The 14,521-nt window shown below is 40.9% G+C and overlaps 1 protein-coding gene across 1 annotated transcript; it reads right to left on the bottom strand.

Annotated features, from left to right (window-relative positions):
- Positions 1–61: 61 nt before the first annotated feature.
- Positions 62–12,848, bottom strand: LOC306892934 (glutamate receptor ionotropic, kainate 2; the record flags this gene model as incomplete). The annotated part of the gene is made up of 16 exons (XM_079454355.1): positions 62–226; positions 1,585–1,835; positions 3,093–3,318; positions 3,394–3,611; positions 3,684–3,802; positions 4,069–4,292; positions 4,501–4,707; positions 4,886–4,999; positions 5,080–5,187; positions 5,667–5,810; positions 7,185–7,358; positions 7,802–7,855; positions 9,167–9,348; positions 11,058–11,315; positions 12,461–12,628; positions 12,845–12,848. 16 exons carry the CDS (start codon positions 12,846–12,848, stop codon positions 62–64), a joined length of 2,616 nt encoding a protein of 871 aa, XP_079310481.1.
- Positions 12,849–14,521: the final 1,673 nt, after the last annotated feature.

Genomic DNA, 14,521 nt, shown 5'->3' with positions numbered 1-14,521 from the left:
CAGCCGGACGAGAGTTACTGGAGTGCAGGATTCAGAGGCATTATGGGATACGTCCCGGCGTTCACGCCATGGTCTCTTTCCCCGGGAGCCTCCTGTCATTAAAGGTATGCATGTTTATGACCTCTTCTGTTTTCACGATGGCCGGCGGCTGAGCTTTCTGTTTCCGTCTCCGCTGGCACTTCAGAGACACCCTGAGCTCCTCCACCATCACACTGCAGAACGACCGCTGCACATCAACACACGACACCATCATATACTGCACCTGACTGACCACACATCAGCTCAGTTCTACATTCATTCTGTGTGTAAGATCATTTCTATCAGTGTCCTTTTTTAAACTAAAAACACAAGAAAGTGTATTTGAAGAGATTGGTTCCAATTGTGTTTTATTGTGTTAAGTGAGCCGTATTATTTGAGTTATTATGACTTAAATCAAAACAAACCAGCTGCACTTTTATTTTGTAACCAAACTCTTCATTTTCAGTCTACTTTCAGTACTATATATTTCTCAGACTCTGGTTGTTTACTCAAAGTTTACTACACTTTGTAAACTGTTACCTACGTAAAAAACATCCCCCTATAAGAGACATATACATGATATTAAAAGTTCACTTTTATTTACAAAAATGTGGGTCAATTTAGTCCCAAGCAGTACTGAAATAGTACACATACAGTACAAGTGTACTAGTACTTACTATAGTGTTCACTGACTGTACAACTTTGCTGTAGTTGTAACTTACTGTAGATTTCATTACTCAGTTCTTGCTGTAGTTGTGCAGCCAGTATCTTACTGTAGATTTAAATTGATCTCATTTATTGGCATCGGTTTGTTCAAAGATTAGAGAATATTAAACATTAACACGTCTTTATCTTTACAGAACAAAACGATAAAATAACAGCCTCATGCAAAGCATTCTGGGAACCAGAAATCTACATAAATCTTTTTCTGTTTTCAGTTCCCAGAATGCTTTGCACAAGGCTGTTATTTTATCGTTTTGTTCTGTAAAGATAAAGACGTATTAATGTATAATATTCATTCATCTTTGAACAAACTGTTGCTAGTAAATGATATAAATGTAAATCTAGAGTAAGTTACTGGCAAACTGATACAGTAATGTCTACAGAATTTTTCTACAGTGTTAATACTACTTTCCTATTAGTACTGTTTTCAATTACTTTAATCAAAATTAAAACACTTTGACTTTTTAGATTCAAAATGAGCAAGAAAAGACGGCATTAGCACAGATACACTGCAAAAAACGACCTTCCTGAGCATCTTTCTCTGGTGTTATAGTCAAAATATGTACAACTTCTTGAATTTCCAAACATTAACATAACAAGAAAAGTGACCTTAGATATTTAGTCTTGTTTTATGACTGAAAAATATGTAAACTAGGCACTAGGTATTTTATGCTTTAAACTAAATTGTAAATAAAATCTACAGTAAGTTACTGGCAAACCTGCTGCGTTTTACAGAGTGCTTTATTATTAAATAAACATATTTTCTGAAGTGCCGCTTAATGAAACTTGAAGTACACTTATGTGTTGTGAGGGATTCTTATATGTGTTTTGTGTAAGCGATACCTTCTCTATCTGGGCGTTCTGTTTGGATTTATACAAAACCTCCCCGACGGCTACAAACACAGACAGCACCAGACCGGCGGCCAGAACAATGAAGATCCCACCGATGTTCTGCACACCGAGTGCACTCGCCTCCTTGTTATCCTCCTCCGGACAGCCGTTCCCTCTCCACCACTTCTCCTTCATCATGTGAAGCTTCCCCTCCTCCTGTAACTGCAGGATGGCGATGGTGATCTTGTCTCGGTACGGAGAACCTACAGAGGGAGACGACAGAGAGAACCAGATGAGAATCTGCAATCAAAAGTCAATATTATTGAAGATCTCAACATGAACTCAAACATTTCTCATCCAATCCAGATTATTGTCACAAGAGAATGTAAGTCTTCTATCTCTTATTCAGATGCAGTGAGACTTCAGTCGTCTTTACTCCAGATGTATTAGTATTAGAGAAGCACTGATGTGATTCCAGGAATCTGTATTTTGTCCTGCAGAGGAACAGAGACCCTGCGGTGTCCCGCTGAATGAACGGCAGTGAGTCACATTTAAACTCGGCTCTCGACAGCCGGCAGAATGCAGAAAGCGCAGCGGGAGCGACAGATCAAAGGCGCGCTTTTACAATCTCAATCCCGGCTGTCAGACGCAGTCAGGGGAGATGCGATTCAACGCCTATTAAACACAAGACACAGATTGTGAATTGTGAAGCGTGTGTGCAGTTAACAGGATTACCCCGATGGGAGGCAGAAATAACACACACAAACTGAGAGAAAGAGAGAGAGAGAGGTTTCTGGAGATAAAGATTCCACCCCCACACGTATTAATGTTTATACAAAACTGCCTCTGTGTCTCATCGTGGATGCTCACAGATCAATGCTGCCGTGACTAAAGTGAAGAGGAGACTCGTGGGAAATTACACTTCAAACATCACTACTGCAGGAGTAAAACCACATCCAACCGTACAATCATCAACACAAGCAAGACATCTGATGCACTTCTCACTTGTGTTTCATTCAAGTCTCAGATGTTTCTCATGGAGAATTGTTGAAACACATGAGGTGTAAAAAACCCCGTACAGAAAGAGACCAGGAACAGTGACAGTTTATTTCTTTATTACAGTCAAAAATGATAAAATTATAGAAAGAGACCAGGAAAACCAGAGGAGATATTTAATTTTACAGGGAAAATGTAAATGTTTGAGTTGATATTTGACATTATTGACATCTCTTCTCAAACTCTTATGACAGATGTCTAACGCAGATGAACACAGCACCTCCTCTGTAACAATAAATATTGTCTTCATTCACAGCATGGTCGTAAATCGTGACAGATCGCCACGGAGACGGTTTTATGATAATGGGATGGCGATGGTGACGTTCTGTCCAGATGTGAGGATGGTGAGACAGCTCTGTTATGATGGCGTGTGATGAGGTGAAGTTCACACTAAACCCGTCACTTCAAACCTGTACAACTTTCTCTCTTTTCAGAAAATGTTTTGTGTAAATTGTATTTCTCACCCATGGGCATCCCGACGCCGTAAGCTTTAGAGTCCACGAGTCCTCCGACCTGTGTGAGGTTACAGTTACGCTGGGTGACAAACTCGATGGCCGTGGACTCCATCAGGAAAGCGTAATCTGACGTGAGGACCCGCTGGATTCCTTCCTCCACGCTCTTCACCATCACAGACTGTCGACGGCTGTTCATGAACTCCCACATCTTATCGTACGTGGAGATCTTTGTTTTCTGCAGGAGAGAGAGAGATGGTGACGGATCGCTGCTGGGATTTTATTTGTGTGATCTTTGCTCCTCCCGCAGTACCTTAAAGAAAGTCATGGTGGCGCCATCCTCCACCACACCATACAGAATCTTGGTTTGTTTGGCCAGATCGTCGGCAGAATCGATGGGCGACTCCATCCGCTCCACGGTCAGGAACGCCGCCAGATTGGCAGTGTAAGATGAAATAATGATGAGGGTGAAAAACCACCAGATTCCTCCCACAATCCTCGTGGACAGAGCTTTAGGCATGAGCTCAGATCCTGAGGAGAGGATGATATGATGTTAGAAACGCTCGATGGATTGATGGAATGACCCGTCAGCACCAGACTCACCCTGTCTCATGAGAGCTCCAATACCAAACCAGAAACTGTTGAGCAGTGTGAAGTTATTTTCCACCACGTCTGAGTCAGGATTACATGGATGAGGATTATACCACTCGTACGGACTGAACCTGAACACACACACACACACATTTACAATGTCTCATCTGAGAGATGTGTGTGTGTGTAAGACAGTGTCTGGCAGGTAAGGTCATAGGAGAACTATGATCACACAAGCGCTCGTGTCCAGAATGATAAAACTGCCCAGAATCAGTGTGTGTGTGTGTCTCTGTCTGTGTTTGTCTATGAGGCGAGACAGGGATCAGGGGACCACAAACTGTATTTTTTTTTTGCTAGATTTGACCTGACAATGAGCTTTAAATGCACAACATGTTACCTGGCTATGACAAACAGCACACAACTGACACCCAAACAAGCCAGCAGAATATACATCCAGATGTCAGGAGAGAGCGGGTTGAGGAAGGAGAAGACTCCGGGGTTGGTGCCGTTGGGTTTACGGTACAGGATGCTGATGCCCAGGGTCATGAAGGGCTTGGAGAAGTCAATCACCTTCTCTCGGACATACGTGATGGTGAGCGGAGCCACGGCCAGATCTGCTTTCTGTTCATCACCAACACACGACACAACACAAACAGATCACCTGATCCATCCAAACTGCAAACATATTTAAAACATCAGATCTGTGAACATGTGATGTTTATCAGACCACCAGAGACCAGACTGAAGAGTGACACACTATTTACTCCCGTTAACACTGTTTTCACCACCATCCTCACTGAACATCTCTGTAACCGTGGCAACCACTCACGTGATCCATCAGCTCGTGCACCATGCCGTTCCACCGGCCCGTGCTCTCCTCGAACACTCCGTACTTCCCGTCCTCCACCAGTCGGATCTCGTAACGGAAGCCCAGGATTCCCGAGAGTTCTCGCAGCAGATCCACACAGAATCCCTCGAAACGATCATTACCGTACAGAGGTTTGTCTGATTTCTTAAACATAACGTACGGCTCCTCCTGTGTGTGTGAGAGAGAGAGAGAGAGAGAGACACCTGATGATCACACACACAACCCACTCCAAACACGTGTGTGTGTGTGTGTGTGTGTGTGTGTGTGTGTGTGTGTGTGTGTGTGTGTGTGTGCGTGCGTGCGTGCGTGCGTGCGTGCGTGCGTGCGTGCGTGTGTGTGTGATTACCAGTATGGTGGACACACGCAGTGATTTGTTGGACAGCGAGTCTGTGATGTTGGTCATTTTAATCTTGTGGTTTTCTGTCATGTTCAGTCCACGAGGAGGATCCCACGTGCCGATCTGTGCAGGAAACACACACACAAATATATCACCCATGCCTGAATGCACACACGCACACACACACACACACACACACACACCTTCTCCAGTCCGTTCTCTTTGAGACTGATGACGTCCAGATCAAAGTCAGTTCTCAGGCCGTTGGTTCTGTTGAAGAGAATTCGACCTGTCAGTCCGTCCCATGAAGCCTGTCGAGAGAAAACATCACAACATGAAACTAAGTGACTTTATTACAATCATTCATCAATGAGCTGAATCCTGTTTTATGAGATATAAACTTTGTATTGAATAGAACATAAATGTGTTTGTATGATAAATCACACAGCTGAATGTCTCCGTGTTTATTGTTGTGCTTCACAAATATCAGAACATGTGTAACTGTAACAGAGTGATAAATAATGTGTGTGTGTGTGTGTGTGTGTTCGGTCACTGCACAACAAAAGCATCTGTCTGTCTGAAAGAGACACATTGTTCTGCATAACAATCCCTTCTGAAGTTTGACATCAAAGCGCCAGAAAGAGAAAGAGAGAGAGAGAGAGAGAGCGTGTGTGATCAAGGAGAGAAGCAATGTTACTGCAGGCAGATTCACAAATGAGCAACAATCGGACGACAAACACACACATTCTGTTTCTCTGTGAACAATCTGAACATTATTACACAAAAACACCTCTTTAATGAGACTGATGAATCTTCCTCCGAAGCGCCAGGGTTTGTGTCTGTTACACTGCAGAGAGCTGACGGTGATCTGAGGCGACTGCTGGACGGCCACGGCCACAACATGGACAGCATCATACATCAGAGCTGCGTCCGTCTGCACAAAACACACACACATCATATCTGATGTCTGTCACTAACACACAAAACAAAAATCAATTACAGAAATAAAATGTATGATCATTAAAAGAATGTAAAACATGGTTTTATGATCTGAAAGTTTCCTTATTGGCCGGCTGCTGTAACAGAAAGTCTCTTTCACCAAAATGAAAACAAGAATATCTTATTATCTGCCTTACAAACACACACACAGACTATCAGACGGCACAAATCAGTGTTGTGTCTCTCTTCAGATCAAATGAATTGCAATATAAAATGACAGAACATTTGTCTACCACTGAATAAACCTCTGAGACTACACAGACAGACAGACAGACAGAGAGAGAGAGAACACACACACACACACACACACTTGTCTCAGTTAGTGTTTGAGATCCTCCAGGCAAACACAGTGATATTTAAATAGACTCAACATTCACATCATTCATGAAACACGAGTAAGAAAATCACAGAACGATTATTTGTGTGAATCATTCATAAAGTCGTTTTGACATACATTTTTAGATTCATGAAAATGTTCGTATTTTCAAAATGTTTGGTACGAAAGAAATGTACACCTGCTCCTTACCACCTGTGAATGATGCGAATGCTTTCGGGAAGGTCCGTAAAGTCATCTAAATGTAAACCTACATTTACGAATGTTTCATGAATGAGACCCATTGAGTTAATACATTTGACCAATGTTTTTGAATCGCTTTATAAATGTATTTAGTAAATATAAATATCAAATAAATAAAGTTGTTATAAAGATGTCAAAAGTTTATAAATACTTGATGTTTTGCTTTAAATATAATGCCGACAGCTTCTGTGAGTTTGTGTAAATTAGAGCACAATTAAAATGTGTGTAATCTGTCTCTCTCTCTCTCTGTCTCTGTGCAGTGAGACACTCATAAATCACGGCACACATTCTACTTAATGGACTTAAATCGCCGTGGCAACCCTCATCCCATCACAGACCTCCTGCCGTACGCTAGCAACAGATATTCACCACACCAGCAACGGTTTCCACGGCAACCCCGCATCACTGACAGCAGAGGTTGGAGATGATAGAGAGAGAGTGAGAAGGTGAGTCTCTCTCTCTCTCTCTCTCTCAGACACGCACCTGTTGTAGTGTCACATGACAGAGATACACACACCGCAGATGAACTGAGAGAGTGTTTGAGAGTAAAGATAAGTGAGAGTTCATCTGAAGAACACTTTTACTCATGTAGGAAGAACACGTCTAATTGTAATGAAGCGCTTCATCAGCTCCTAATTTATCATTCAACCCCGACCCTTCATCTTCTCATATCAATAGACTTCAGTGATTTACAGATGATTTACAGGAGCGCTCACGCTCACACACACTGACCGTCATGAAGCCGTCCAGCAGGCCTGAGTCAGGTTTGGGAGGCGCCTGCAGTCGCTCCATGGACCATTTCTCAATGATGGAGGACACCTGCTGACTCTCTGTGTTCAGAATCCTGAATCCAGTCATATTTACACCACTGAAGCGATAAGGTTCCATATCCAACGCAAACAGATCCTGCGTGCACACACAACACAACACATCATACACACAAACAGATCTGAATGTGATTTTATTCTGTCAGTTTAAACGAGGATAAAACTACAGTGTGTGTGTGTGTGTGTGTCATCAACAGACAGAAATCTGTCAGAATCCATCATCTCTCTCTCTGTCGTGAGTCTCTGATTCACTGAGCTTTTATGAATCACACGAGAGGAATCAGACAGATCTGAGAGATGGAGTGATGGCAGATCTGAGGTGAATTCAAAACTCTCTTGTAAAGACACGACTGCTTTTAGACTTTCACAGTCATGATTCGAAATGACATCTGCAATTTGAACAAGTCTCTAAATTATACCAATTTTACAAGTAAATGGAGCTTTGATGTCAGATCCAAAAATGTAAAATTCAATATTCTCTCTTGTATGAATAATGCATTATGTTCAATGTGTGTTTCTCACCAGTGTGGTAAAGATGTAATGGTAATATTCTGTCACCATTCCCATAGAAAGAGCCTGAGGAAATAAAACACACACATGCACAGGTCACATAGCGGGAATAAAACACACCAATGATTTTATACATTTCATACATACAGAAGATTTTCGGCATTATTCACACACATTGGGTCTCATTGGTGAAACACGAGCAGAACACATTTTTGTGTAAATCGTTCTAACATACATTTTGGGATTCATGAAAATGTTTGTATTTTCTAAATGTTAGAATGTAACGTAACAAAAGAAATGTTCACCTGCTCCATACCACGTGTAAAATAGTGCGTAAACCCGGACGGAACGTTCTGTATTCCTTTAGACTACATTTTGATGCATGTGTATCATAATGATTTTTCTTTTGTTCTGTCTTTTATCATTTTTTACTTTTGAACTTTAAAACGCAGAGCTCGTCACTGTCCTTTTATACACAGCAGTCCAATCACAGTGAAGAGGAGGCGGGACAAACACTATATTGCCAAGCATCACACATATTAATATTAAGTGTTATTCTTTAAAATAAGACACTAGTAACAAGTAAACTAACTGTTGCATATATTCTAAATCACAGCAACCAACTCATCTCAGAAATAACGTGCGGTTAGCTGGTCGTTTTCAGAAGAGCACTGCGTGTTATTATCTCAGCTGGCTAAAAATGCATTTTTCAATAAACACAGTTTAATTGATTCATTTATTGGTGAGCATGTAGTCTTTTATATCATTATATTATGCAATATATTGTAGCCATCTAAAGAATGATGAAGTCCAGATGATTCCAGTATTCCTAGATATGTCATTTGCGTATCTGTAATTCATAGGCGGGCATTAAACTAATTGTGAATGAGAGTGCATGCGCACCCTGTTTACAAATGATTGGAATTCATTAACATACACACAATTTACTATCAAATCTGACATTTACAAAGTATTTCTGAATCCGCAGGAAAGTTTCCGAATTGACTCGAGTATTTACAGATGTTTCATGAATGAGGCCCAGTGATTTTAATGAAGCTGTCATCTATTTCTAGTATTTACAAATATAATCTCTTGATTTGGTTTAGGGGTGAAATGTGAATCTCGACAGGTTTTCAGAGATTTCTGATGAGACGACTGAAGCCGAGAATGAATGAATGAGGATTTTGAATCGGCCTCCAGCCGTCTCATTGCAGTTCAATTCTGCTCTCAGAACTCTGTAATAGAAGTTATAAGACAACGAGTTAACATCTGAGATATCATCAGGAGGAGAACGCTCGTGATTTACTGTGCCGTTCATAAAGAACCATCTTAATATTCTAGATTACCTGAGATCTGAATGAGATTAAAGGTCTTCACCTGTTTGAGGATCCAGGCAGCCATCTCATGGCTACAGTCGAAGATGACGTGAAACTCTTTGGCTTTCTTCATCTCTTTCAGAAGCGGTTTGGCGTCCTTGGTGTCTGCGGCGAGCTGTCGGATCTTCAGCCGGATGTTGTATCGAGACGGAGCTTTAATGAGCTCTTGCAGACGGATGAGACCTGCCGAGACACAGACACATCAAAACAACCTGTTTACTCTCAGAGACTGAAATCATACTGGGATGGTTGAGTAGCATTATAACAAAATCAAAAGATTATTTGACCTCTACCATCCACATTGTAAATCCATCTTTTCCAGGGCAGTTTTAGGAGAATCGTCTGAGACTAAAGATGTGTGAAAGTGATGCAGTTGAGCGTTTGGTCTGTGAATGAGAATCACTGAGAGATACGCACTGACCTCCTCCTTCAGACGAGATGTGTTAGTGTGTGTGTGTGTGTATGTGCTGTGTTAGTGTGTGTTAGTGTGTGTGTGTGTGTGTGTGTTAGTGTGTGTGTGTGTGTGTGTGTGTGTGTGTGTGTGTGTGTGTGTGTGTGTGTGTGTGTGTGTGTGTGTGTGTGTGTGTGTGCGTGCGTGCTGTGGAAGTGTATTTTTCTGATGGTTCTTCTAGTCGGACTGTGTAGGACGTGTGCTCACAAAAACATGTCCAGTGCAAATCATTTCTCATGTTTCTCTTTTGACTTAAATATGAGCTGACGTGTTTCCGACAGATTGGAAAACCACTTCCACAATCTATGACACAGACACACACATGAGACAGACAGGTGTCTGCGAGCAGTATAAAGTCATTTGATGGCATGTGGGACGAGTCAGATTTTTAGCAGAGCATCTTGGGAAACTCGGTGGGAGGGGCAGAGCAGCGCTTTCAATTGACCTTAACAACGCATAACTAATGGTCGCCTAGCAACCGCCTCCTTTGCTACTCGAGGTGAGGCTGAGGACATTAGCAAAAGATGCAGTCAAAAACAATATCACACTTTCCAGAACACAAACATGTATGACAAAACATAGATGTGAATGTTTTCTTATAAATATAAAATTCTCATTACTATAAAAGCATCCTTCTTTATGTCAAATTTATTTTGCTTTTAATAATGTATACTTAATTTGCCCAGTGTCACCCAAACCCATTCCACATTTTTATGTGATGCATGAATTCTATAGAGAAAGACAATCTGCAATGTTTCTGCAATGTGTTCACGTCCGATCACAAACATGCACATGGGGTCAGTAATATAGAGATGCGGATGTGAGAGTCGCTGTTAAATATGTAATTAAAACAAATCACTTGTGTTCCTGCTTTCATTTAATTTGTGTGATTACAGAAGAACATAATAAAAGTTCTTCTAATAATTAGAAAAGAGTCATGAGAGAAACACTACTGAGAGACTTGTGCGTGCATAAGCAAACCACATTAGATGAGAGAGAGAGAGAGAGAGAGAGAGAGAGAGAGGATCATTTGTCAGTCTGGAGGTGTAAATTAATGTAGATATAATGTGGATGTGATGAGAAATGTTTGAGTTCATATTGAGATCTTCACTAATATTGACTTTTCATTACAAACTTGTCAAATCTCAAGTTGAAGATCGAGTTCAGTTCGACACATTGTTGACGTCTCTTCTGAGATGACAGAATGACAGACACATTTCTGACGCTTTTTCTCAAGTTTTATTTGCTCTCCATTTAATCTCCCTAATGTCTACAAGACATTGCGTCCATCAGACGTCAAATCAAAGAAAAAAGAATATTTTCTACTACAGTAATATGTGTGTGTGTGTGTGTGTGTGTGTGTGTGCGTGCGTGTGTGTGCGTGTGTGTGTGTGTGTGTGTGCGCGTGCGTGCGTGCGTGTGTATGCGTGTGTGTGCTCACCGGTGCTGTCGTCATAGACCACCGTGACCATCCTCCATCTGAAGAAATGAACCAGGTCCAGTATGGCCCGACTCAGAGAGGAAAAATCCGGATACAAACTGACATAATAAGAGTCTCTGTTATCAGACACCTGATGTTTCCAGCGGGTCTGAATGTGAGGGACGCCCAGGGCGTTAGATATAGACTGCACCGCATTGGCTGATGAGCTGTGGGAGGGGCCAAAGATCGCTGCCACGCCCAGAGAGAGCTGCTCACAGGCTGTGAACGACAGGTTTGAGATACACAAGAATCTTAATGATGAATAACTGTTCACTCTTGAAAATAAAGGTGCTCAAGGTTGTTCACAGCGATGCGCTAGAAGAAACAGTTTTGGTTCAACAAAGTATCAATTCAGCCAAAAGTTCTTTAAAGAATCATCTCTTTCTTACTTTTTTATATTCTGAAGAACCACGAGGATCCTTTTTATTTAGATGTTAATGGTTCTTTATGGAACCAAAGGGTTCTTCTATGGCATCAAAGAACCTTTTGAAGGCCCTTTTTAAGAGTGTACATTAAATGATTCTCATCAAACAGGTAACTTTTTATTTCCAGTAACGTGATGACATTTTATTAAACACCTCCAGCTCAAAACCATTTCATTTCATTTTCCAGGTGAGCCGTGATTAAGATTTCAGACATAACGACTAAAAGCTCACACTTTAGACACTGAACTCGCTTCAGACGATAACATGTTGTTTTTACAGGTCAAGGTCACTAATGCAGATATTGTAATGACGTGCCTTTATTTGTCCATTTCATCTTTGTCTGTGGTTTTAAAGCCTGCTCTCTTCGTCACTTTATACAGACTGATAAGCTCTTTGCACACTGGAATATATTTTACTGGTTTTGCACCACCTCTTCTTTTCTTTTTTTAAATATCTCTGCTTGTAAAGTTGCATTTTACATATATACAATAAACTGTATTTATCTGTATCTGTTTTATATATTTTTTATTCTGTGTAAGTGTATGCACCATGAGTCTGAGAGTAACGCAATTTCAATCCTCTATGAACTGTACATGTGGCAGATTTGACAATAAATCAGACTTTGACTTGTGAAGCACCTCAGATGCTATTTCTCTAAATCGAGCCCAATTTGACTTTTCATTCCAGCGTTACCGTCGCGTCTGAAAGCGGCCGGAGAGAAAAGGGTCATTAAAATTACAAATGAGTCCGCCGCTGAAGCGTTCGCTCTGAGATGATAAAGCGCACAGAAATAGGGCAGCGGAGGGGAGAAAAGAGAACAAATCTCTTCTGTTTCAGACTGTTTTCAGCAAAAGAACATGAGCGTTTAGATAGATTTGAAGAGAGGAGGAAAAACCAAATCTCCTGAGACTCTATTCACACACACATTTCCTCTCTCACCTTTCCTGGAAGCCTCGAAACTGTCGAAGGCGTTGATTCTCTGGATGTCGTATGTGAGCGTGGTGTTGGGCAGAAGAGTTCGGTTTCTGTTGATGGTGTTCAGTGCAAATTTAAAGGCCAGTTCTTCAGGACCCGAGGGGCCGCTCTCGATCGACTCAAAGATCCCTCCTGTACACACACACACACACAGTTTTAATACTGATCTAATGAAACTAAAGGAAGCAAACCCTCACACATCACAGAGACAGATATCATCATTTAAACATTGAATACATAGATCGGTAGACAAACACAGCCAATGTATCTTCATAAAATACTTTACATTTTTCAGCCAATGAGAGTCCAGCATTCATGAGATCCTTCAAGCATTGCATTTGTTCAAACCCATTTTACCCAGAAATCATGTTGTTTGGGAAGCAGATGGAGAGATTTACGCACACACACACACAGGCTGGATGTGAAAGTGTGTGTGTGATAATGCACTCAGATCATTTGTGCGGTTGTGAATTATTAAAGGAATGAATTATGTAAAGTAAGTTATGGAAAACTCTCCATCTGGGAATACCGAACCTGCTCGAGCGATCATTTACACACACATCCTCTGCATCAACACACACACACAGATTCTGTTCTCCATCAGTGCACCATCATGCTGAATTAAAGGTGTGAATGTGAGATCACAGACAGCATAGTGTGAATAACACATTTCTACAGCTCACACACATGGTTATAAAACACTCCCTAGGACGATTCTATAGGGTATAGTGTGTGTTTAAAAAAGTCACATGACCAAACCAGACTCTTCTGCAACATTAGAGAGAGAGAGATGTCATGTGTGATTCAGTATCAGTCCAGCTCAAGCACATGTTCATCTCTAATGTCTCTCTCTGTCATTAGGTCTCTGTGTGACTGAATGTGACACCAGCGTGAAACAGATGGCGACCCGTTTCTACTGTTCACACTGAAAAGTGTTTTAATGGAGACCCAGCGTGTGCACACTGTTATTTACCTGTGACACTCAAACACACCACAACACATAACATCTGATAAAACATCTATTTTCATTTCTAGAACAATGACATTCACATGTGTGTTGATTTCATACTGCAGAACTATCAGCATAAATAAGAAGAGAGAACACAAACTACTGTGCTGTACTGTACCGACAGTTTCAAACTCTCTCTCTCTCTCTCTCTCTCTCTCTCTCTGTAATTATGATGAAGCAGTTATCCTACTTCAGTCTTTGTGAAGCTAAAAACAGCCCTTGGTTGTGCCGCGCGCCTGGAGATGTTATCAGCCCAGAAAGGTAAAATGTCAAGCCTGTGCTTGGGGCGAGAGAGAGAGACAGAGAGAGAGAGAGAGAGAGAGAGAGATGTGTTCAACACAACACAGCAGGTCTCAGATCAGTTTCAGAGAGAAACAGCTGATTTTAGATCAGTGAAAACTTCGTCATATCAGCCTTAGAGATCTAGTGGAGCTCTGACAAAGTTAAATCTCAAATCATGTTCCTGTCAGGACGGAGACACTTTGGAATATTGTTGAGATCTCTGAGAAATAAATGAAGAAAACTCTCAAAAGTGAGCGACAAGGTTTCATTTAAATAATGTCTGTTTTTAATTTGGATTTGTTTTCTTAAGTGACTGCAAATGTATTCCCATAGCACTTTATAGTTTTGCATTCTTGCAAAGCAGCTATAACCTCCGACTCTTGTCTCAATAATCTCCTCATGTCTGATTGTAAGGTCGTCTTAAGTTTTGTGAGGGATGTAGAATCAGGTAATGCAGAATATACAGTAGCATTAATATGTGCTTTATACATACAGCCAATATGCATGTTAATAAGCTAATAGTTAATGACTAATATGTGCACCTTAATATAAAGTGCAACCCAACACATTTTAGAAAACACAGTATAGATTATAGATATAGAATAACAAAAAGAAATGATAACAAAATGGCAACTGTATAGAATACATGATATTACTGCAAAATAGTTCATAAGATTAGAATCAATGATTTAACAGAAGTCAGATTGAATAGATTCATGGTGAGTTTTTGTGCC

The sequence above is a fragment of the Barbatula barbatula genome (assembly GCF_947034865.1).
Source record: "Barbatula barbatula genome assembly, chromosome: 4".
Classification (NCBI taxonomy): Eukaryota; Metazoa; Chordata; class Actinopteri; order Cypriniformes; family Nemacheilidae; genus Barbatula; species Barbatula barbatula.
The sequence above is the reverse complement of the archived record's forward strand: the minus strand, read 5'-3'. Positions and strand labels throughout refer to the sequence as shown.